Genomic DNA, 26,238 nt, shown 5'->3' with positions numbered 1-26,238 from the left:
GTTGCCTTCTACAAAACAGTTCAAGCACACTTAAAATGTTTCCTTAATGTAAAATTTATCATGTTTGTTAAATAAACATTTTTGGGGAAAAGTTAATTTCTTTTTTTAATCAAGCAGCCTATCCTCGAAACTTGTTGCACGTTTTATATTAATTCCCTTTCCTCAGCTACGTTTAGTCTTATTAGCCATATTTGGGGGTATTACTGGTAACGGTGTTGTTTTTCGTACATCGAATTTAAAACACGTGACAAGGAAGATGCAATACCATAATTCTTGATAACTCCATATAATCAAAATAGTCCTCGGTTGAATATAACCACTTTATTGGGTTATTAATTTTAATACAACACTTAATTTAAAAACAGACATTATGGTGAATATTTTAATGAAGTGGCGTCCGTTACATATTTTAACCAATCAGAGGGTTATCCAGAATCTCAAGTTTGACTCGTTCAACGCGCCCTTGATGACGTAGTTTCCGTTTCCGACACATGGGCGTAGACAAAAGAGAGGTTCATTTGCCGCGTTCAAGTTTGGCTTGTTTCATGGACACTGAAAATCCTTAAACCAGACGCATTAACATCTTATTCTCCAAAGCAGCTTTTCTGTTCATGCAATGGAGACGTTCAAAGACCTTTTGCAGCTATATCCTCAAGTCTTGTACAGCGCTACAGCGTTCGTGGCCGGTGGCGTGCTGATCTACAAGCTTGCTAACAGGTAACAACATGGCACGATTCTGTACCCCATCACTCTTACTATCAACAACCAGAAAACAGCAAGACTATTTAAACATGTGTGAGGTGATGTTGGTGTGTCTCAATAATGAATCTTCGACCGCCGAATATATTATTGTTTTCTATTAGCTTGTACCATGTAATGTAACCATGATAGCGTGGAGATACAGAAGATGATGAGATGAAAACGAGTCAGGTGTCTTCTTACTCTCCACCACAAAACGAATTGTTTAAAGACCAAGCAGCGAGCTACTCTCTTCAGATTACTCCCAGTCTATAATCCATTGACAACTCTCCTTTCCCTTAGCTACTTGTTTCTGGTGAATGTCTCTCCCTTGTGGTTCCCCAAAATGACGTCATTATTTAAAACCAACAAACAAACTCTCAATTGACAGGAAAACACCCCCGAATGCTGCAGTGAACTGCTGGTTCTGCAATCATGACACAATAGTTCCATATGGCAACAGGAACTGTTGGGACTGTCCCAGCTGTGACCAGTACAATGGTTTTCAGGATGTAAGTTTCCATACAACATACACACCTTTATTTATATAGCGCTTTTACAGCAGGTGTAACGAGAAGTCTGTGTTGCATTACTAAACATTTGTTTGTCCTGATATCAGAATGGCGACTACAACAAGCCCATTCCAGCCCAGTACACAGAAGATCTGAACCATGGAGTGTTTGGGAGTATTCCTACTCAGGTGACTCTTGGTACCACGCAGTGGGTAAACTCCAAGATGCTTCTTTGCAGGAAATGCAATCACAACCAGTCAACTACGATCAAGCTTCTGGCCTCTTTTATACCAAAGGACGATGTATGTATTAAAAATGCTGGCTTTGTCATTGTCAAGCCTGAGGAGACTAATCCCTACTTTTTAATTATCTAGGGGAACTACGATGATGAGATTGACGCTTACAAGTGTCACTTGGAAGAGCACTACAAGCTGTGCAGGCCATGTCAGGCAGCTGTTGACTATTACATCAAATATCAGAACCGCCAGCTTAGGACCGTGCTGCTCAGCAATCATCTTAGACGCACACAAGAGTCGCTGAAAGGCTTCATAAAGGTATGCGCAGAGCATGAAAAAAAAACAGTGAATACTGATCTAGAACTGGATTTACAATACACATCCAATTGCCCAGTGCCTGTGATGGATATGATATTTTTGGGGGGGACTCTATTTACACGTACATTCCGAGTGATCTGAGTTACAACAATGGTGTTGTTTTTTTTTTCTTCTTCTTCTTCGACTGGACATACCATCTTTTCTGGACCGTAAATCACACTTTTTTTAATAGGTTGGCTGTTCCTGCGTGAGCACTGGACACTTTCTGTTCATTTTTCGTATTGCTGAATAACCTTCATTGTGTTAGCAGATCAACACCAATTCAGCTTGTTCTCTATTCCTTTATTAATGTTCTAACTTGCCTTCCAAGGTGAAATGTTTTTTTGTTTTTTTATCAAGTCGTTTGTAAAACAGATTACCCATCAGAAAATGTGATTTATACTGCAATGAGACTTATCATTTTTTTTTTTCTACCTCATTTTGCATTTTTGGGCTGGTCCGAGTTATATTCTGGAATCATAGTCTGGAAAATATGGTAAATAAATAATAAATAATTACAAAGTGTGCGCAGGAATCTATCCATTGATTTACTCCATTCATTTTCATGATTGCAGTTTAGTTAATTTAGTTTTAATTCTTTAACATGTATTCTTATTACAATGTAAAAGTGTATCGTTGTTGATGTATAGAATTTAAATTTATTGCCCGAGAAAAATGCAAACATTCCTCTGCTGCCCGCAGTCACCATCATTTTTCCTTAATGACCAACACAAATCTAATGCATCATTTGTTTATCCATTTTTCTTAGTTTAGATTTACTGCAGCTGTTTTTTTATAAATGCATTTATTTGTATTTTCATTTGACATTTATTTTTATGACATCAAGTTGACATTGACTGGGCATTTTTGATCCGTGCATTTTTGCTGCAATAAAAATGGCAGATATCCGTTATGTATGAAATTCTGAGCCACATTTTGAAGAGACCTGAATCCAATTTGAATATATCGCCGTGGATTAGGAACCACATCAAACATGTCAAATTTGAGACCCCGAGCCTTCCCACCAATCCATGATGTGGCCCGCAAAAGCTTCATATACGCTGGTCCTTTTAAAATTGTGCTTAGTTTTAAGTTAGTTAGTTAATGATGTCACTTTTCATATCAAATTGTTTGCATCCCTCTCTTTATGCCCTTTAAATTAGGCTACTTTTATCATGACTGAAGGTTGTCTAAAGTGCTTCTAATCCATGACGTTCTATCTCCACAGGGCTCCCTCTCTGCGTCATGTCCTCTGGCCGTCGTCCTGCTCAGATGCATCTCCTTCCTCATTTGTGCTTTCCTGCTCGCTATGACTTTCTCGGCCGATCGGCAGGCATCAAACGGAAGATTGAATACTCTCCATACTGTCGCCCGCAATGTGTCCGCCGCCAACAATGGCAGCGTTGGAGGCGTACCGACATGGCAGAGCCTGCTGGACCTCCTCCCAGTCACATTTGTTGAGTATGCCAAGCTCTTGTGGCTCTTTGGACAAGCTAATCACATGGCAGTCGTTTGTGTGGGCCTGTCATTGTGTCTCATTGGTCTTCTATTAGCAGGATCAGCCAGGTAAGTCGCACTCTGTTGTGGATGTCTGGTTGAAAAGGAAAATCAACAGTCCATCTGGTGTTATTATCAGGTTGAGGAGAATCGACATAGTGTCTTCGGTGCTGTGGTTCCTGGTTTTGTGTTGCCATCTCCTGGCGGCGTACGTCGAGGATGACGCGTCCAACTGGACGACCACACACGTCACCACAGTGCTCTGTTGCCTCGTCAGCTTTGCCGCTGCCGTAGCGAGGCGCAACCCTTTGAGTCAACGAAGAGGCGGATATCAAAGGTCAGAATCTCAGCGCTGATGTGCTTGTACTTCAGTTGTTGTTGCTGCTTCACATTCATTCATTCATCTTTTACAAAACCAGAATCATGCAAAAATGTGCGTCAGACTTTGACGACACAAGTCAGTGAGACACAAATCAACCTTAACTATTCCGGGGGTACAGTACACAGTGCTTATCATATGTTATGTGCTAGCAAACCAATGACTTGCGTCACACATTAGATGATACAACTACTATTACTTCCATTTTGAAAAATCCAGTCTTTAGTAATAGCAAATAAATTGAAGCCGTGTGTTGAATGGTAGGTACATTACAACATCGTCATGTGGAACAAAACCAGACACACAGAATGAAATAAATAGCTGATAAACTAGTCATAAAGGGGATCCTCGGTTTACGACAGTTCTTTTCCTATGGCGGCAATGCAACCCGAATTCTCACGCAAGTTAGAACGTGCAGTAGTAGTCATTATCACAATAAATGTTTGTACAAAAAACACTTATCGGCCGTGAATTTAGAACTATCGAATTATGATGCTAAATGAGTTTGCATTCTTGTGCTGCTTGGAGGTGTTTTCTTACGCCACTGCACATACGAGTTAATTGCGTGTCGTTAATAACCGTGAAAAGTCTTGTGTTGCTGCCATCATAACCCCCGTTTAATAAAATAATGCATTTGCCTACTTTCATAATCCCTCCTTGTGTTATTTAAAGGATATGGCAGATTTGAGAATTCAATTTATTTAAAAAATTTCATTATGCTCACATTTCGTTCAAAACCTAATAATAATAATAATTTATTCATTTTTTTGCTATTTATGTCACTTAGTTCCCTTTTGTCAGGAGCTGTAAATATAACCATTTTCCTATGGGGCGTCCTTGTATCACTGCTCAAACAAGACAGTTTATCAACTGTACCAGTTTAATATTTAAATCATGAGTCAAGATAATATGCTGATATTATACAGGATTTCCGTTCATTAAAACTGTTTGAAACACACTAAAGTTCCTCCTCCACACCATCCACATTTATGAAGGGAAGAGAAAAAAAATATTGTAATTATAATAGCATCTTATTTTGTTACATATTTTGTAGAAACGTCCCATATATGCAGGTGCGGCCTCAGTTGAATTAATTCTCACTGAATTACTTTAGTGTATCTCAAAGTAGTCAAGAGTTATCTTTGTTGAGAATTTGCTATTGATATTTATGATGTTGCACTGTATTTGAGGAAAATGATGTTGTAGCATCAACATCTGAAAGGAATTGATTTGTAACTCTTTCTAGGCACATGGCAGTTGATTTTTCTTTTCTTTTTTTCTCTCTTCTGTACTATTTGATATCTGAATATAGCCATGACTGTCTGTTCATGTTGTCCTCCACACATCAGCCAATGTGTTGTAGCCACATTCACTTTAGTTTTCTTTCCACGTCTGTAAATAGATGTCAAAATGAATACACTAACTGGGCACTTCATAAGGTACACATGCTCAACTGATCATAAATGGACATCAATATCTACTCAGCCAATCACGTCCGTAGCTTGTTGCTTTCAAATTTGTAGCCATGTTCAAGGCCAGTCACCTTTCTGACCACAATTTACTTCCACTGATGCCCCCCCTTAGTCAAGTTCCAATCATGGCAAATAGGTTGTGTCTGTACTGAAACGCCCTCTGCTGCCCAGTAGCTCAACATGAGGATGTGGCCAATCAAGATAATTGTATCATGGTTGAACAAAGGGTAATGAACCAGCGTCTCTCTGGAATGTTCCTTCAACGTTGCTCAGTGTTTCTATGGACAAACAGATGAGAACTTAGACCAATATTACAAGGTGTACCTAATGAACTGTCCCATGGAAGTGTACTGTCAATTAAACCAACTGGTACAAGTTCAGAAATCTGTGCAAGTGTGACTTCTAACTGCGTGCACAGGTTTATTTTGATCACTATGGCTCATTTGGCTGGTGTGTGCCTTTTATTCCGCCCTTTTGTCACTGTCCACTTGCTTGATTTTTTTTGTCAACTGTCCAACTGTCTCCGGTGCATACGATCTGAGGCAATGATTCCCAACCAGGGTGCTGCGGCACCCTAGTCTGCTGTGATTGAGCATTTGGGTTGCCGCATGAAATCAACCCATAAAATCAAATTTTCCTAACAATTACATAATGGGTTTCAATATATTTGTGCTTATCTGTCTTTGCCAGCGACATTTAGTGAAAGACAGAACGATGAAATGCTCTTCCAGTCGATGGTAGAAGCTGCAATAAATAAAGTGCGTTCGCCTGCGTCCATTTATACAACAGAATAAGACATGGAATATTGTCGTGGTGTTCAATTAAACGGGCCAAGTTTTTATATTGAGTTGGTCAATTCAGGAGTACTGTTGAGACGAGATCATCATGTCAGTATTTTTGTTGGGCGTTGCGCGATGAGATTATTCTTTTGTAAAATGGGTGCCTTGGCTCAAAGGTTGGGAAACAATGATTTGAGGTAGAACACCGGTTTCAGTTGTAATGCTGAATGTGATAAGCATATTTATTTAAAAGCACTACTTTTTTTTTTTTAAACTGTTATTTAAAATGTAGCCACACAGCTTTAAAAGCCAAACACGTTTGTTTTATGAATGTAGTGAATGTTTATTTCATAGCACTGTAACATTAATAATCCTGCACATTATGTGAAGTCTTTTGGACACCCTGAAAATGAAGTAATCTTTGGAAAAAGAAAGTGTTGGAATTAACAGGAAGTACAATAGTCTGAGACCTGCAGCTGCTGTCTCTTGTGGCCTGCAATATATGGATGAGTGATTTTGAGTGTTTTTTCTGTCACAAGATATTATTCTCGGAATAAATAGTATTACAACTTAATCCACACAATGATTAGCGATATTTATTCTTGAGCGTTTATAACTTTTTTGCATTATTCTTTTTCCCCCAATGTCATCCTAATACTATTAGTAAATTAGCAAAATTGTAACATTGTGGTTGTTAGTTTATAACTTTCTCAAATGGGAGTCAACGGGCAGCCCGCCATTGAAAGGTGTCCAAAAAGTCGAAACATCCTGCTTGAATGCGATGCTACCTATTGTCAAGGATTGTATTTTTCATGTTTGTAAGTTGTCTGCATGCTGAAATCTGATTTCCCCCCCCCCCTCCAATTTACTGTTATTTAAGACTAAGATTTTTTTGCTGTGCATATATAATAAACAGCTCATGTAAGCACGTGTCCTTTTTTTCCCCCCATATGGTGAATACAAATCCGTTCTGTTCAAATAGTTATTGAAAACACCAATTGTATACTGTAACTGTCAAATGTAGCTTCCAGTCAGTGGCCTCACTGTGTGAAGCTTGTTTGACGCGCATGCAAGTGCAGCTGCTGCTCGCTGTTTGACTCCTGCAGCTTCCTCTCTGGCCCTGACATTTGCACCGCTCAATTATTCGATGTCCTCGACATCTAGCTTCAAGGCTCCCTTTCTGCGCTTGTCATCCTCTCGAGTAAAAATACAGAGCACTCGTAGATCGACTCTTACTAGTAATTTTTTTGGGGGCCATTTCTCTATATTAGTAGGACAACGACTGTTACTAGTGAGATAAAACTACATGAGTTTAAATCTTTGCACTAATAAATACTAATAAAGTTAGATTAGATAAATTAAAATGTTACCATGTTATTATGCCAAAGTCGTCCCACTCGGGTGCAGGAATTTCCAGAAATGTCCTACTAGCTGCATGAAGTCGTACACGAGTCAGCAATTTCATGCTAGTAGAGTAAATAAAGACGTAAGAGCGTTCAATGGAAATTGTTGACTTCCAGTTTAAAGTACATACTGGTACAGACTTTCCCTCTCATGTCTTCCTAAAGTTGTCTTAAGTGTGCTGCAATTTCATAAAGTAGTGGGTAAATAGTTACGATTAAGACGGTTCTATAAAAAACAAAAAATCTTGGTAGTTGGGAATGAGTGAACTAGTGCATAGACTTCAAGTTCAATTCATATTAAGAATAGCAAATGGAACGGCTTTTTATATGCGCTCAAATTGTCAGTGTAAAATAAAATCAATAGCCTTCCATCTCTTTTCTCTTTCTACTCATTTACTCTGCTTAAAGCTGCCAGCTGCTGTCCTCTCCATTTTTTGTTTACCATTTCAGTTGCAGGTTAGTAGTCTGTCACTGCTTTTGTTTTGCAGAAACCTCGGGGATTCCTCCATGCGCTCACTGAGCAACCAGGCCGCTTTCCTTACTCCTGAAATGATCCGCGCCTTCATCCCTGCGCCTCCTCCCAACATCGGCAAGCTCATAAACCAGCAAAAGTCCCCGCCAAAACCTAAAGGCTCGCTCTCCTCTCTGCCTCACCGTCTCAAGAACGCCCTCTGCCTTGGCACCATCTCCACCTTCTCCACGACAGGTAGCGCTCACGATTCCGTTCCGTTTTTAGTTTACATACTTTGGGTCTTCGGGTGATGGGGTTCGGCATCCGGGGCATATTTGTGCCCGAGTTGGAACACGCTGTAGTTTATTATGAACCCCGGCTGATGCAGTTGTAAAACCATAATTTAAGTAAATGTGCATTAATCAATCGCAACTTAATAATAAGATAAATGATCAGTTCAGCAGTAACTGAGCAAGTCGCGTGACGGCATATTTTTAGGTTGCTGCTCAAATTATTTCTCTATGCGTCATCTGTCCGTAACATCAAATTCTTGAATTTCAATATGTGTCGGAAGCGGAGAACCCACTCTAGTTTTGCTTTGTTCAGCGGGCTTGTGGCACCAAAGGCTGTAATGATCGTTTTCTACCACTAGGAGGTGCGAGAGATTCCGTTTTGCCTGACGAGTTCTACATGTCCAATCCATGGGGAAAAAAAGTTGTTCCTGTATGGGGGACAGGCAAATCAATAAGAACTGCTGAAAGTGCATGGTGGAATTACAGTTGTATTCATTTTATGTATGTATGTATCTTTTTTTTTTCAGATTCAGGCTACTTGTTCAGTGGAAGCAGACCAGCCTCAGTCTACAAAGACTCACCTCCCTCAGGTAATGAAAAGCAAAGGTCCCCACCGTCTGCTCTGGGAGATAGATGGTTGATTTTGGAACAAAATGTCCTCATAAGAAATCATGCTAACTCAAGTCATCAATTCACCGATCAAAATGTTGCCATCATAAAACCTTTGTTGAATTTTACAGTCAATCTTTTTCATTTTGGCAACATTTTTGCTTGCCCAAGTACCTGTCTGTAAATAATATAGGGTGTCTAAAATTATTATTTATTTCCATAATGCTCCTTAAAAACAATATGTAGTCCCTAAATTTGCAATTTTATTAACGCCAGCGACACAAACGCTATTGGCTTATTTTCTTTAGAAACATCCTTACTGCTTCTAACCAGCACTTCAAATAAAGTCTGTACATTGAGTACAAATCAAACATACAAAAACAAAGTTGCACTTTCTCATCCAGAAGCTGTTTTTTATTGTATTGTTATTTTGCTTTAATATTTGTTGCGTTTTGCAGCCTCAAAGCATTGTTTCCATATAACACCAGGGGTCGCAGTTTTTCCATTGCAGATTTGGTATCAATCGCCAAGCGTGTGGTTGGGACTCCGTTACTAATTTGTTGCAGATTGTTTGGTTCAAATCGGCCACATCGCTCAGTGTGCACCGGATCTAAGGCCACTAATTGCTTTACTGCTTTAATAAATTTTTACTCGGTCATCAATTGGACATAAAGAAACATGAATTAGGACCGTTCCAGATGTTCGAACGTACATTAATTCGTGCCGTCTTGTTACCGCTGTTTGCCACAGACTACTTTTCAATGAAGTCCTGGAGTCGGCCGTCATCGCCCGGGCTCACGCCGACTCCCTCGTTGGACGGCTCTGCGACGTCCAGCTCGGGTTCGGACAGACAGAGTCGTCCTCTCATCAGCCCAGCGCGTCTCAACCTCGCCAGCCCCAAACCCAAGCTGTACTCCACCAAGTCGCAGTCCGCTTCCAGGTCCCCACTGGTGTCTTCGTCACATGTTCTCCCCGTGGACCAGACCTCCATTTACAGTGGTCGCCTTTCACCTGACATGCCCCTTTTCCCAAGCCAGAGTGGTGAGTAGTGAGTACAGCCGCGGCACTGGCAGAAATGGCCACGAGGACGTCTGCTCACAAATGCTCATTTAAAAATGTGTAATTTTCTTTTTGTCACTATGTTACAGATTTGACTTCAATACATGAAGATGATAGTGTGAAGGAGAAAGCGAGCAGCACTTCTGAGTCTGTCACTTCACTGGTTGGCACGACGACAGGGTTGCCAGAGAACTGCCACTCCTCACAAAGTAAGCTCGTCCAGAAAGACCAGATCTGGATTTATTTATTTCCGTGTTGATTTATTTGAAAGGATCCCCTTTAGCTGAATGCCAGCGGTCTGAAAACCTTTCATGTAATGGCTGTTTGATGAAAGTTTGGAATTGAGTTTTGGGGTTGCGTGTTTTGTTTTTTAGTGAGATCACATGCATCTCTGTCATGAGTTCTTAGTTGACTTTTAGTTTTAATCGTGGAACCCTCTAAATGTTGAACCGGATCGCTTGTCAGAGTAGTTCTGTTCAGATTTAATATACCGGGTGTCCAATAGGAAAGAAACCTTTATAGGTTGAAACAAAAACAAGTCAGTTAAGCGCCGCTGATTTTAAAACCTAACAGCCTAACTAGTAACAAATGACAAAGCCGGAGGACAAAAGATGATTGTGTTTGTGTTTTTATTTTTTATATGTAATTTTTTTGAAATAACCCATTTTAAACTTGTCTCACAACATGTTACCTTTTAATGGCGAATTGTAATCTGTAAAGTATGCTCTTCAAAAGAATTAGGAAAATGTATATTCTTTTCCTGGTCTGTCTTGCCACAAAAAAGCCAAATAAGAAGCAAAACACAAGAGTAAAGTTCAGTTCATCCTAAAACCTGAAATCTGCTGACATTTTAAGTGGTTCATCTTTTGAAATAAGTGTTTCAAATTCACACACAGAATTTTTTTTTAATGTTCTGGATTGAGCTTTTTTTCCCTGAGGAGTTACAGTATCTCAAATTTCTAATGTGGGCTGGCTATGCATTTCCAATAGTCACAAGTTGTGGAAAGTGTATTAAAATTCTCGACTAGATTTTTGTGCTTCTTTTGGAAAGCTCTCAGAGGTTAGCGTCAAATTTATGTAATCACAGTGGCGGCTATTCTCTAAGCCTCTTTAATGTGTAGTTAAGTATAAAGTAGACCTGAGAATGCTCACCAATCCTCCCCAGTTGGTTGTTCAGTGTTTGATTTGTTCCGACTCAACTCATAATAGCAAAGATTAATTTTGTTGGTCTTGCACAGATTCGACACGACGGGTTTGGCCGGTGCTTTTATTCATCAGCTTGAGCACCAACCTGCTGTTTGCCGCGCTCTGGATGTCCGACACTTGGAGATGAACCGTGGATGCCCGCACTCCTGTTCCCCTGGCCCACGAGGTCTGTCTCTACTTGTTTCGAAAGACTAGAATATAGAAAAGAATGACTGCAGCTTTCGGAGTTAGCATGAAAATCGCCTTTTGCGAACAAGCATCTGACTGAAATATACAGAGTGGTGTGATCTGGGCGTGTTTCATGTCTGTCAGTAATGCAATGTTTTGCTCCCTTTTCGACTATAGACACCTTTTAACGTGACGGTTTACAGTGACCGGGTGCAATGTCATGCTCACCAGTTGTGTGTACTTCCACTACTCTGGTTTATTTTGAATCCAGACAGGTAAAGAAAAATGGTTAGTGCGCATGACGACTGGATATTAAATGTTGCGCTCCATTTCAAGTCGATCTCTGTGCTTTTGCACTACGAATAGATCAGGCCAGACTCAATTTGACGTCAAGTCAGCGCCCACGTCAAATGCTTGCGAGGGCCAACGGTTATCTCCGTCTCGCAGCGTCGCGGCTTTGACGGTCGATTAAAAATAAGTCCTTACGTGAAAGTGGGCCGTTGTGCAAAACCGAGTGGACAGCTGCCCGAGTGAACTGCAACATCAATTTTTCTAACAGGCCAATTGTATTAAATATGAAAACGTCTTTTTATGAAACAGTACATTGTGTTGTTTTAATAAGATGCCAGTATGTGGCCTTGATATAATTACGTTTCTGTAATTAAAATATAAAAATTGGGCCAAATTCTGTTTTATTTATTCAGTTAATCTCCACATACTAATGATAAACCTTGCCCAGCTGTGCCATAAGTCTTCAAGTTCATACCAAGAGGTACGGTGCTCATTAGAGAACCATGCCGACCTGGTCACAGTACATATTTTATTTGGTAAATGGGCTGTCAATTTTCTACTTTCGGTACTCAAAGCGCTTCACACGATTACCTCAGCTACGTACTGAAGATGTACCATCAGGAGCGACTTGGGGGTTCAGTATCTCGCTCAAGGATACTTCAACATGGTTACAATGGTCGGGGATCGAACCCCCATCACAGTGTTCCCTGGTCTTTTTGAGATTCACTACTCACTGATTCACCTATTTGTGGATATTTGTATGGACTCTCTGCCATCCGTTATTCACTGACAAACGTAACTATTCAGTTTTAATGCTCAGGACTAGGGCTGCGCGATTTTGGAAAAAAAAACGAATTGCGATTATTCAGACCAATATTACGATAACGATTCGATTTGCGTTTTTTGTATTTTACACGGTAAAATGCATTAAAATTCTACTGCTATCCGTTTCTGCTTCAACTTGCTTTATTTTCTACACTCTTCAACTTTTCCTTTACACTTGTCTCTCATTTCCTCACTCGCCACTGCAGCATATCTGCTCATCTCCTCCACTGCACTCTTCCTCACGCATGCGCACACACACACACACACACACACACACACACCCACACACACACGTCACACACAAGCTTGTCACAATGCTCGCAAAACTACGAGTGTGAGTCAGTTTAGTTTCAAAGAATTTGCTCAATATTATAATACAATCACTAATGTCACCATTTGATGAAAAGTACGAAGCGCTCTCTTCTGGCGATTATATTGTATTGTATTTGTTTTTTTTGTGGGCTAAAAAAAGCAGCATATTCACCATTGCTTGTATCAGACATGCACGATCACAAGTTACAATGTTGCCATTTGTGTTGAAAAGATGCTCTGAGAGGGAGCTTGTCACCGGTACGCACAAATACTTACGAGATAGTTTTCCGATGCCAATTTTTTTCAAAACGTGAATGCTACTGTTAGCGATCTTGGCCTCGTACGTGAATGACCGCTAGTTGTTGCCTTCCCTTCATCTGTTTTAAAAAAAAAAACAACAGCGCACGCGTAGTGTGGTACTGTCAGACTGCGCTGACTGTTGGCACCGGAGCGCAGACTAACACGTGTTAAGCCAACAACACTGATTGGCGAGCGCTATTAAGACCCGAGCATCGACAATTCTGGTTGGCTAATTCATCTGTCACTCAAAACGGCAAGTGTAGGGGGAGAGAGGAAAAACAATACAAAACCTCATTGTCTTGCACTACGTCAAACCTCGATGTCGATTAGATTTCGATTTATCGTGCAGCCCTACTCTGCGCAAAGCACTGTCTAATATGGGGGGGGGCGCTGTCTGTATTTGATTGCTTTGTGTTGCCCTTGTAAAGTGTCAAGTGTTGTCATATACTTGTCAGCTTGAGTGCAAGAATTGATTTATTTTTATTCACTCAAGCACCCTTTTGGCAGGAATTCTCTGCATTGAAAGTGATTGAAACATTTCAGTCGAAAAAGTTGCATCCACCAGCGTTTGAATTTGTCTGTTGTGAATTTGTGACGAATAACTGTTTTTGTTATTTACTTGAAGAAAAATAATGGCGCCGACTGAAATGTAATTGTAAATGAATAATGATGATTCAGCACTGTTGAACCTTTTTAATGTAGACGTATTCCTGTGTGTTTTTGTTTCTTTGATGTAAAAATGTGTTAGCGGCCATTTACTGCAAGCAGCCAAATGATTTATAACAATATTAAGTTATTTGTACATTTTTGTTGCCTAATGAAAATTTAGATTTGGACTCTTTGAATATTTGTTGTGTGAATATTTTGGATGAATGTGAGCAAAGTGAATGTTTGTGTGCTTTACTGTGTCTTTTTATGTTTTCGGGCTGGGTGAATAAAATATATTTTTCTAACTGTACTTGTATTTCATATCTGCTTCACACGTGAAATTTATTTCATCCAGTCATTCCCCTCTGGAAGTACGATCTGAAAATGGGCATGAGCAGGAATCCGGACAGTTAAGCTCGAGTAGTTCCTATATGCCAAGATACAAATACATCAATAATTTTTTTTTTCTACGTAATGGAAAGCCAAAGTTCACCATCTGAAGAAAATACCGTATCACAATCAAAATTAAAAGGATGGAAATGGCCTTCTGAAAAGCATTTTCTTATGTTGAATGAATTTTCTCTTCGAACTGAATTATTGAGAATAAAAAAACTCAACCACATTTTTTAACTATTGAGACCCCCGTACTTATGTTTTAGTTTTAGATCAGTACGTCCTATGATCCACCTCATTGTGCAGATTAAATAAATATCTGACTCGGCACTTGCTTGCCAGACGATTCAATTCAACAGAGTATTATTTGTTGTTTATGCGACTGAGAAGGAAATCACACAGTACTTGTTGGAAGCATCTTCAAATGCACATTTGCAATTATGTCTTTAAAATCAGTACCTAATCACTACCCCTTTTAAAGAAAACTCTTTTTTTGCTGTTCATGACTGCATGCGTATGCAACGGTGATGTTGGTGGAATCCACCACTTCATGTCCCAGGTGAGCCCTAACAAGGGAAGCCCTGACCCGAGCTGGGCTTCAGTCAAGCTTCGACCACAGTCATGCCGTTGTTTATACAGCTTAGCTGCCCAGTCCAAAAAAGGCCGTAGTAGTGGAGGCACGGCAAGCTTTTACTGGAATTGAGCAGTGACTGTAAGATGAAATTGAAATGACTCCGATGGGTAAGACGCTGTGAACACGTCTTAAAGGAGGCAAGCAGTCGGTTTTAAACAAATACATTTGGGATTTTTATTTGGCATCAGATCATGTGCAAAACCAAGTAACTGGCTCTATGTAAGAAATCCATACTATTCTCTCAAACTCAGCACACAAAGTCTATTTATAGTAGCGATGGGACAAAATATCAATATTGCAATCGTTATATCTCGCAGCTAGTATTGATACAGAGATCATATATGGAAATGGCATTTTTCTCAGCCCTTGCTAGCTCAGTGGGCCTCGGATGCCAGTTCAACATCATTATAACTTCAATTGAATGATTTTGATGTTGAATTGACATCAGATGCCAACTGTGAATACGACTACTTACATTTCTGTACATCAATAAATACCTAATGCATCGACATATATAATTTAGGTTTTTTCCAGATATCAGAGGTGCTTTGGAATAAATGTTCACGTTCACAGTCAGTACCTCCATGCAGGAGGAGAACCTGCTCCTCAAAAATAAGGCTTCACTCATTGGTCCTCGGCTCAACAAGTCATGCTCCGGTCACGTTAGAAAGTGATACTACAGGTCCACGAACAAAGTAGGGCTGGGCGATAAATCGATTTAATCGATATGTAATTCTTTGTAGTTGTGTCTCATGTCGCCCCCGCCCCCCCGTTATGTAATTCTTTTTGGGTTAATATTTATTTAATCACCCTCTCACCCTCCCTCAAATAAAAATCTAAAATGGAACAGAGAGGTCCCTATATTCAAAAGCTGTTGAGACCAATGAAAGGTAGAACTCCCACTAAGAGACAGAGCAAATTATTTCAGGATCCTAGCCAGTAGTCAACTAGCATTTATATGTTGCAAATCCACACACCGATCCACTTCACTGGTGGTCGTGGCTGTCATGATAAACTTTGTACAATCCGTTCTGTACTATAGCTCATCCAAATGCATTACACACTTCACCAGGGTTTATTCCCATCAAGTGAGTCTATCACTTTTTACCTGACTACTTCTGCTGGAATGACTTTGCAATAAGATAACCCGAAAGTTTGACAGCACCATGAAATAAACTTCCCACGGTTGAATAATATAGGCGAGAAATACCTCTCCATTGGTAAGTGCATCGTCAGAGATCATTTTCATTGTTAGAGAGACATTGTAACATGTAACGGCATTTCAGTGAAAAAGGTTCATTTTATTTGTAAGCAGCGCATTCAATTCATGTTATATTTAGTGACAGTTTTGTTGTCACGTACCAAATTAATGCAAAAGAGAGTGTTTTTGTTAATTTGTTGATGTTAAATTATCAAACAATTAAATGTTTTTACTAAAATGTATTAAGAGTGATCGGGGGTTTTACTTTAAGGTCCTATCGCCCAGCCCTAGTACAAGTAAATTTAACCAGAAAATTAAATAATTCTCTGCATATGAGGCTCATCATACAGCAAGGAGGAAGAAGAATCTTCTCAGTCCACAGCGATGAAAAAGTGCAAATTCACCATCACGAAAACAGCCCCTCTCATCAAGTTCTCAAATACTCCGGAGTTGAGTAATTGAAGAGCAAGAAGTCCATACGATAGAGGTTGAACAGTCTCTTCTGGTAAAAAGCACTAATGTGCTTGAAGAAGCGTGCCGCCATGTTGCCATCCGTCCTGGTGCTTTTACCAGACGTCGGGAACTGAACCGTGCCCTCCACCCCCGCCAATGAGAGCACAGCGCGAGCGTCCGGCTCCAACGTCTCATATTTGCCTACCACGTCGTAGTGGATCAGACAAGGATGGCAGAGTGAGTGGACCTTCTCCCAGTGCTCATTAAAAGGCTCCTCACGTTGGGTCCGAGGGTCTACGAGATACTGGACAAACTCGCGGAAAGACACGTCGTTCCCTTTCTCCAGAGCCTCTGGGTCAGGGTTCGTTCTGTGCCGCCGGATGATCTTGGTCCCGTAGCGCTTGTGGAAAGCTGTGTTGTAGCTGCGCGTGAACTTGTTGCGGTAGGCCGACACCAGGCGCTCGAAAGGCTCCCTCACAAAGACAAACTTGAGGTAGCTGCGGAGGCGGCGGTTGATCTCGGGGACCGAGAACTCGGCGAGTGTGCGCAGGTTGCCCGCTACGTGGGCCTCGTTGGCAGGGATGGCGAGGGGTTCGGTGTAGCGGCCATCACTGGTGAGGACCATAAGGATGCGCTTCCAGTTGGTGCACGCCACCTGGAAGTGACATGACACAAATTGACACGACTACTTGAATAACAATCTCACCTGCAATCTCCAGTACAGTACAGGAATGTTGACCAAACTGCTGTAAATTGTTAAAAACATTTCAAATTGCCTATATAAATAGTTTAAACCCTGACTCCACCTCATAATATGATCCCAACCTGTTTAATATGATTTCAAACTGATCTAATAACATTATGATTACAACCATATGGTTTACACATTAATATATATTTTTTAAATGCACCAAAAGTACAAGTGTGGGTACAAGAAGCAAAACACTCTTCCTAACTTCCACTGACAATCCAGGCTAAACTCGGCTCCTCCCTGACATAAAAAGCTAGTTTCAAGGTACAATTTATGCCAAACTAAACATAGTCATTGATGTGTGAAATATGAATTAAAAAAATGAGAGTATCTACGTTTGTATTATTGAGTCAAAAAGGCTGATAGGAAATTAGTATTTGGCACTTGTACATACTGTGAAGCAACGACAGTCCTCACACTTTAAGGTGCCTTTTACGGAAATCTCAAACCCGTTTACTTTTTTGCAAGATGAAGTTGAAATTCTATCTTCTGTCATCTTATGGACCAAACAAGGAGTCACATTTTTCTATTACGGAAAAAATCATTATTTGCATTCGTAGTATGAACAAGCCGACAGTATAATGTATAATGTGCAATATTAGAGCTATTTTTCCTATTAAAAACGTAACAATTTTTAGGCTGGAAAGCTGCAACAGATATATTGCATATCCATTTCGATGAAGTGAGATAACTTGAATATGTGTTCTGAGTTACGAGGGTGGTCATGGAACAAATTCAACTCTTATTTCAGGTCACCATTCTCTCAAAGAAACTAACAAAACTAATTGTAGTACGGTAATCGAGAAAGGTCATATGAACAAACCTTGGGTACGTAGCAGTAAATGAGGCTGTGTTTGTCATCCACTATGAGGTGTTTGAGATCTTCTGGAGAGAGGACCCGCCGCTTCTTTGCATGGCTCAGACAAGCCTGCTCCAGCAGCTCCCTGCGACCTTGAAGTGACTTCTGATCAGCCAACAGCTGCAGCTGCTTGTAGGACAAGGGTTAAACTAATATAAACAGGGATGGCTTTTAAAATGCAGGGTAGACGAGTCACATGGTGACATGAACAGCTGGGCTGTAGGACATAAATTTGTACTGGTCATGATTTCCTTGCAGTAGATTTCAATTTGGTTTGCCATGGTACGTTTAACTCTGATTCCGGCTTGTAGCCTAGGAAGGTGGAATGGGAAGCGGTCCAGCAGATAATTAAAGAACAATGTAACGGAATAGTTATGCTTCCAAAGCAGTTATCATTCACTACCAACTGAGTAAAAAAAAAAGACGTATTTAGCCGTCAATGGTATTGAATGAGTTAAGAAAGACGAAACAAAGTGATGCATTCATCAACTAAAATTTGAAAATCAGTTGAAATACTTTTATGAGCATTTTTTTAACATAAGATTCTTACTTCGATGTTACACGCGTGTAGCTAGACGTGACCTTGTTTAAGTGAGTATTTCCACTAGCTACTAGAACTGTCCTTCAAAACATGTTCAGTGTTGGTCCGGCATCACAACTTCACCAATTCACAAATTTGGAAGCTATCTTGGGTGATTTGCTATTTTCTGTAATGTGGCAAAACAAGTCAGATATTTTTGTTCCCTCTGCAGTACAATTATTATTATTCGAAGATGCTTTTAATGTGTGGTCAAAGTTTGTGGTCTATCTCTGGTTTAAACGATTATTCTAGATGCACAGGTGTCAAACTCCGGTCCTGGAGGGCCGCTTTCCTGCATGTTTTCCATCTCTCCCGGCTGCAACACACCTGATTCAAATGAGCAGGATACTTAGCAGGCTGCTTGAGAGTTTGCTGATGAGCTGATTATTGGAATCAGGTTTGTTGCCTCGGGGATTGTAAGCATGCAGGAAAGCTGCCCTCCACGACTGGAGTTTGACACCAACGTTCTAGGCAATGAGAACTACTTTTTGGTGAGTAGCGCTTTGACTTAAGACATGTTTGTGTGAGAGATGTTTAGTGTGTACCATACACGTAACACTGCAGTTCGTACCCCGGCAGATGGTGGCAAAAGGTGTTGAGCTTGACAAATTTTGACAATGCAAGTGACAAAATGTGCAGTGCACCAAAGTGAACCAAATTGTATTTGATATTTGTGTTCTCACCTGGTCTCCACTGTAGAGGGTCTGCAGTGGACTTCTCCTGCTTTTCTCTGGTCTGCTGCTGATTCTTACACTGGGTTCTGCAATTGGACATTTTAGGTCCCACTGTGTTGTAGTCATGGCAAAAGGAAATTTCAAATTTGTTTCAAATACCAGTTGTTTTATTTTTATACAGGCAATCCTCGGGTTACACAGTACTCGACCTACACCGTTTCGACGGAGTTTTGTCGGTCATTTTATTTCCAGCCCTTAGTGTGAGTGTAAAAAAGAAAGCATGATCTTTTAGCGATTCTGATCAAGCAAAAAGGATGTTTATTGAGAGATTTAGGGGCTATGAAAGCGTTAATTTCGATTTACGCGGAAATTCGGGTTATGTCGCCAGCATAGGAACTGAACTAGTTCGTAACCCGATGACCACCTGCCATCATCTTGATGGCACTGTCATTTTAAATAAAGGGTTTATCAGCGTGCTTTCAGATCAATATTGAAAAGAGTGTCATTTAGAGGAGTCACAAAAATACAACAAAATGTGTGAACTTAAGTATTGTACATGTGATTTCTTAGTTTTTTATTTGTAATAAATTTGCTCAAATTAAAAAAAAAAAAAAAAGGTAAATAAGTTGTTAGAACTTTGTAGGGATAAATGCATTCATTCCATTTTTAAATGAAGCTGTAACATAAAATGTGGAACAAGCGAAGCGCTGTGAATACTTTACTGACGAGCTGTATGGGCTCTTTGGCGTCTCTCATCTATGAATACTGCATCCATGTGAACATGGCAGCAAAGTCACAAATCTCAAAATGTTCCCCTTAATGTCGGGTGGCCAGAGAGTCACCAGACTACCATGTAGGTCCCACCCCTTGGGTTGACCCCTGCTCTGGTTTGCACTTATTCAAACTTTTCTCCTCTTCCATTTCATGGGAAGAGGATGTCCTATCCAATGCCTATTACGTTGCTGTACTATAATTGTTTTTCTCGAACATTCCATTCCATTGAAAAGAAAAAATCCCAGTAGGACAGTAGGACCAAAACTGATTTGAAAAGATGCAAATTTTCTGTGCTGCTTTTCCTCTCAACCTTCCTCTTTTCACTGTCGCTCCCATCCCCCTTCCATCCAAGGCTGACTGTGGTTTTTAGGTCTGCAGCTAATGAAGCTGAGCAAGAGAAGTGATTAGTTTTGCACATGTGGCAGAAACAATGTATACATCTACTTCACACAAAGCTTAAGATGGGAAGGAGGAGGACGACAGAGGAGAATGGACTCCATTATTTTAAAAAAAATAAAATAAATAGGAAAGCGCTCTAAAGAGTAAAATTTAAGAATATCAAATGAAGACCCTACTGATGTGTTTGTCAAACATTGGTCATCCAATTAAGAGTTTTTGTCTGAAGGACCATAACATGGATGTGAATTTTTCACATTCGAACCGGTTCGGTACCTGGTAATACCAGTACCAATTTCCGCAGCGTTTGTTCTATTGCTTGCAAAATGTTAACTTATTTAACAATGTGGGGGGAAAAATCAATTTAAGAATTATTTTTCAACAAATTTGACTGATAACAAAACATCATGAATTTATGGATGGAGTAAAATTAAAACTTTACAATTAAGACATGAGATATAATACAAACAAATTATTACTAAATGCAAAGTTTTCTGCAATGAACAATACAAGGAACAAAGTTAAACAGGCATGAAAGGAATGCAGAAAAATAATTGTATTACGGTTATCTTCATTCCTTGTGCAGTTGTTTTTCAAGAATGCAAAAGCCTGGCGCGCGCCACGCCATTAAGGTCAAATACAGTTAAAAGATGTGAACAAGAGAGAGGGGAATAATTGGGATGGAATTCAACATTTGAATGTACCCAACGCAGTATCAAATCTAAGACGCAATGTCTTATACGGTGTAAACGATAATAAAGCCACACACCTTCCAGCAGTTAAGTTTGCCACCTGTCCCGTAAAATACAGACTCATTCTTTAATTGGGAATGAAATATTGTACCGTCTTCAGTATTTATCCATAATAACAAAGATTGGTCAGGGTAATATTGGATGGCTGTCTTGACAGTCCATGAGAAACTGTAAATTGTCATCCAGCACCCTCTCCCCCTTTACTTCAGTATTTTCCACGATTCGTTCCAAAAGGGGAATTAGTAGCAAAAACAGCTCCCCTACGGTCTGGAGGCTCGAGCACAAACAGATAATGCCTGGATTAAGTGCTTGAGTTAAAATATATAATTATATTGGTTTGGCTATAGCCCAAATCAAAGTGTAATTTAGAGCCTTGTTCGTAGTAGAACGAAGCCTACTACTCAAGTGGAAAGTAAATACACATGACACGGTTGCTGTAAGAGTGAGGGAATCTATTTGTTTACACGATTGTTATCCTAACAGTTACGTCTTGTCTCGTGTGACAGAGTGGCCGTCACCTTTGAGGCCGTTGATATATTAAAAAAAACAAAAACATTTCATACCAAGTGGTTTAAACATGACCTTGTCTCACTGAGCCGAAGCTATGAGTTAAGTACCCTGTTTGACAATAGACCTAATTGATTGTATTTGAAATCAGTCTATCCTTGATAAAAATATATTTGAATTGGAGAAACGAGTGTCTAAAAGTGTGTAGTTATGTTATGTTAGATGATGCATTGCGTCAATTTGTGACTTATTTTTTATTTTTTTGTTCACATTTCTTTCTGCAATCTTGTATGACAGAGATTTGGCTCACTGATTGAGCAGTCACCAATTATGGACTGTTTGAGAAAATAGTACAAATATAGTTGCCTGGATGTTAAAATAAAAATAATATAGGTTCATTTAAAACACATAGTATATGAGTATTACACCTTCAAAAAAACAATTTGATCTCACTTTGCCAGCAGTTGCAAGCCTTTCCTGTCACCCTGTGACTGTGCTCAGGATATGACTTCATGAGGAACTGAGAAAGAAAATCACATGAATACACTAAAATACGCTTTTTTTTTGTTTTTTTTTGTTGCGATTGCAACACCATCTAAAAAGGACAAGTGAATATGCCATGACTAGTGATGGGAGGGTCCACGTTTACCATGTACACTGCTTCCTAAAAAATGACTATCCTGTGATTAATAATGACGTAATGTGTGGGTCATTGCTTTCTTGACTCACTGCTCGAGATGCATTTAATAGTTGGACAGCAAGGTAGTTCACCAGCACTTGACTGAAAGTCAGTAAGTGAAAGCGGCCTGCGAAAGAGAAGCCTGTCTCCACCAGATGTCTTTTTCTAAGCCGAGCAGAGCTCACAACCTCATTTGCAATGCACTTCCTTAAGCGATAATTACATTAGAAATGCATTCTTGCACCTGGGCTCTCCTTTGTTGTGAACACAGTTGCAGACGGTCCATAGTTAAAATGATTAACTCAGTGGTTTGGGATGACTTAATCCGCCATCACTGCGCTAAGGCTGCACCCTGATGATGAGAATGGGAAATATTGATAGAGGGAAATTGGAAAAACACATTATAGGTCCAAACTTTTCGGTCTCCACTACTTGCGCTGGTTGTGAATAACAGCTCCTGAATTGGAATGACATGTTGTTGTTATGATGATGATGATAATAAGCAGTTAAGATAATTGAACTATGTAAGCTGTGGGTTTTAGAGCCCTTTGTGATTTTGTGATGTCAATAAACCTGACTGGCTGTAATGTCACTTGTGCCTACACTCGAGTGAGTCTGAATCTCAGTTCATCTAACCTTGTCCTCCCTCTTCAATTAAATTGTTCCACTGTTTGTGCACTACATTCCAGCTGCAGCATGCCATTCCTGTGTCTGTCTGATTTCCCCCACCGCTGCCCTACAGTCTGAGAGACCAGTTTGGTGTCAAGCCTAATAAATTGTCACACTGCGTTCAAAATAGATCTTGTTGCAAAGCGTTCATATTTTTGCTTCATTTAAGTCATATTATGCTAACTATTTAGTCACTGCAATCATGATTTGAAATTTCCATATCATTCAATCTATTGTCTGGACGTTATGCACGTGAAAGGCTAAGGGTTTTACCGAGTGACATTCCGAATTCTGCAGTATCCGTATCAATCTTTTCTGTGTCATATGCTCTGTCACACCAAAAAAAACGCAACTTCCTCTCAGACCCAGGAAATGAAGCAAAGCAGACGGTTGAAGTAGAGCTCCACTAACATGACAGTGTTCTGGGTCATGATTCAGGGTCTGTTGTGTGCTTACGTTTGCGCTTTGGTGTTGATACTTTATTCCCAAATCAACACATGTCCATTAAGTCAACGTGCCATTATAAACAGGCAGCACTTGCTTAAAACAATCGGCGGGAGAAGGATGTTTGATAATGTGCGGGCCAGTGCTTTAATCTTCCATCATCACAAAATCTCGGTCCTACTTTGTGAGCAAATTAGCTTCCGTGTTTAAAAACCTTTTCCCCTCAGTGATCACGATAAAGAGCTGAGAACATTAAGTAACATGACGACTTAGTGAACATATGTTTTGAGAGTTTGATAAGCTTGAAACCACTGAATCTTCTTTTTTAGTGAGGCAATGTACGGCAGGAAAGTAATTTGCTTGGGTTCCATAACATGGGCACCGGGATATTCAAAATGTTAAAAGTGAAAGTAGAAGAACATATAGAGTCTGTGCTGCCTTGAAATCGTCATCCTAGTTCATCCTTAATGTGTTTAATGTATTTTGGGGTCTTCCACATCAAATTCTTGAAAGTCATGCGTGAACAGAAAGCTCCAAAATGTCCCCACAAAGTTAAACACATTGAATGTTTTGGTATAATGATGAAGCCTCAATATTCTTGAGACTCTAAAGAGCCCAACTAAGTTGCAGCCACCTCAAGCATATACTCAAAGCACATATCGGTCCTGAAAGGGAAACGAAAGTCAAGTCCTTTAAACGATAGCAGGAGCATGCCTCAGAGCTACACACGGATGCAATTACACCGACAAGATGTGGTTTACAATAGGTGACATCCTTTGTAAGGTTTTGCAGACACTTCCTTTTAATGTTCCTTTTAATGATAGGGCACACTCACATTGGCGTGGTTGTCAAGTGCTGAAGTATGGCTACAAGTTGCCTGTTCCCTGCTGACTTGCATTCCCACTGTGATTGAGTCATGCGTATCGCATTTATGCACGATATCGCTGCGTGATTGGACACTTTTTCTTTTTGTCACTTCTTTCTAGTCATTCTCATTTTTGCTTTTTATGACGTTATAACTGGGCAGTAGAATGATTGAACCCATTTCCCGAAATGTCTGAGCACATGGCCACCTCTTTCAACTGTGTTGGGACCAAGGAAATTTTGCATGCTTGATTGAGCAACGGCTCGTGGAAGTCACACTGGTCATACAAACCATACTTTTTTAGTCAAGTGGAATAGAGCATGGCATGAGTTGCCTAGTGTCAGTTTGTCCTTGCGGTATTATCTCATTGCTTGAGAAAGCTAGCGAATGTTGGGTTCATCAACATTTCTGACGAATATTGGAGATAATCAGGGTGTCGCCTCTGTCAAAGCATTTGCTGTGGCTCTGTTATATTGACAGGCAACATATTTTCCAAGCCATTTAAATCTGCAAACAGGGCACTGTACCATTCCCACATCTTTTAGAGTTTTTCTTTTAGGCCCAACACATTGGAAACATGTCTGCAACACTTGCTGTGCACGCATCAAAAATTGTTGCTGGGCATAGGTTGCAGCGCATGCAGAGCAGTAGTGATGCACTGATGAAATCAATTACAGGATATTGGTTTTAAAAGGTCGAGTACAGGTCCTGTAAAAATATATATTTATGTGTGTGTCCAGTTTCAAATACTACAGCGCGTGTGTCTGTATGCCTAAAGTAAGGTTGAACTAAAATTAGCTGTGGTGAACTGACTCACTCAGTAGGCCTTAATGTTTAAATGTTTAAAGCTAGGAGGAGCAATCCATCACCGTCAAATAGAACCAACGGAGTGGACTTTACCTCTGTGAGCTAACTGGGCCGCATCAGTGAGAAACTTGTCTGGTCCTTACTTTTTGTAAATTGGAAGCAATTCTGACTTTGTGATTCTGGTGGAGCTGTGAGCAAATTACCACACAAGCACATGCTCCATTCCTTTTCACAATGTTCAGTGGAAATCTGGAGTTTTGTAATAATCCTGCGATGACGGTCTCTAATTTAAATTATTTTGAATGTTCCATATTTTAAAATGACTGCGGGGTAAAAGTGAGACAATCTAATGCTTTTTTTTACAGTACAGTAACAGTGGTGCAGGGAGATTGACAGTTGTCTATGAATGTGCAAAGTTGTTACAAATTGAAAATAGAAAAAATGAGATGAGCCCCCCCAGGGAGGCATCTGATCTCAATTCAACATCAATTAAATGATTTCGATGTCATGTTGACCGTTGCATTGGCATCAGATGCCAACTGGGAATAAGCTTCGACATGTGTAACTAAATGCTGGACTGTATTTAATTTTGTAAAAATTGTGCCATATGACATTGTGTTTCCTGTACTGTCACTCAATGCCATGGCACTCAACATCGCATTTTGTGTATGTGTGTCACTTGACGCGTGCATTCCTTTCACTTTAGAAGTCGTGTTTTTTTTTAATAACTTGAATAAGTATATAACAATATTGGATATAAAAAAAAAAAACTAATTGGACATCATTCATTACAGTGTCGAGCCCATGACCCCATCCATAACCCATATCATTCCTAACCTCAAGTATTTTTTTTCTGATTGACTGTCACATATAATTCTTGTTTGAGCAAGTCAGCCACCACCCAAGATGCGGTGGTAGACTGAAATTCATAGATAAAATAGCCATTAAAGCAATAACTATGACAAGACTGATGAGTTTATAATGCCACACTGGATAGAGCTTGTATTTCTTTCCTGAGGGCGTGGCACAGGAAGTCCGACAATGGATGCAAAACAATAATATGCAACAAGTTTCCTGCGAAGCAATGTGGGGTATGCCTGATTAGGGTATACAGTATGGGTCTGCTCGACAAATGGATTTCCTAAGATAAATCATTAGATGTCATGGTAAGGGCTAAGACGAATGTTAATAATGTCCCTCAATGTTAGGATCCAAGACAGCTAGCAATACTTTTGACAGATTACCATTTAAGAGACGTCTACAAA

The 26,238-nt window shown here is 40.0% G+C and overlaps 1 protein-coding gene and 1 pseudogene across 2 annotated transcripts in view; one reads left to right on the top strand and one right to left on the bottom strand.

Moving 5' to 3' along the window:
- Positions 1 to 489: 489 nt before the first annotated feature.
- On the top strand, positions 490 to 12,985 carry tmem201 (transmembrane protein 201). The gene is made up of 11 exons (XM_088291778.1): positions 490 to 717; positions 1,130 to 1,250; positions 1,358 to 1,552; positions 1,625 to 1,804; positions 3,072 to 3,409; positions 3,480 to 3,677; positions 7,862 to 8,079; positions 8,645 to 8,707; positions 9,477 to 9,767; positions 9,875 to 9,994; positions 11,024 to 12,985. The coding sequence occupies exons 1-11, from the start codon at positions 617 to 619 to the stop codon at positions 11,116 to 11,118; spliced, it is 1,920 nt and encodes a 639-aa protein (XP_088147904.1). The 5' UTR covers positions 490 to 616; the 3' UTR covers positions 11,119 to 12,985.
- A 1,753-nt stretch (positions 12,986 to 14,738) lies between these two features.
- The window catches only part of LOC148340095 (carbohydrate sulfotransferase 11-like), a 46,587-nt pseudogene continuing 35,087 nt past the window's right edge, over positions 14,739 to 26,238 (bottom strand). Inside the window, exons 7-9 of the transcript XR_015842471.1 lie at positions 19,090 to 19,166; positions 17,791 to 17,955; positions 14,739 to 16,871 (exon numbers count right to left, since the gene is read on the bottom strand). The product of XR_015842471.1 is annotated as a carbohydrate sulfotransferase 11-like (transcript). The remainder of the gene's footprint in view (positions 16,872 to 17,790; positions 17,956 to 19,089; positions 19,167 to 26,238) is intronic.

Source organism: Idiotropiscis lumnitzeri, chromosome 3 (genome assembly GCF_059441095.1).
Source record: "Idiotropiscis lumnitzeri isolate Australia: NSW breed Sydney's pygmy pipehorse chromosome 3, RoL_Ilum_1.0, whole genome shotgun sequence".
In the NCBI taxonomy this organism is placed as follows: domain Eukaryota; kingdom Metazoa; phylum Chordata; class Actinopteri; order Syngnathiformes; family Syngnathidae; genus Idiotropiscis; species Idiotropiscis lumnitzeri.
The sequence above is the reverse complement of the archived record's forward strand: the minus strand, read 5'-3'. Positions and strand labels throughout refer to the sequence as shown.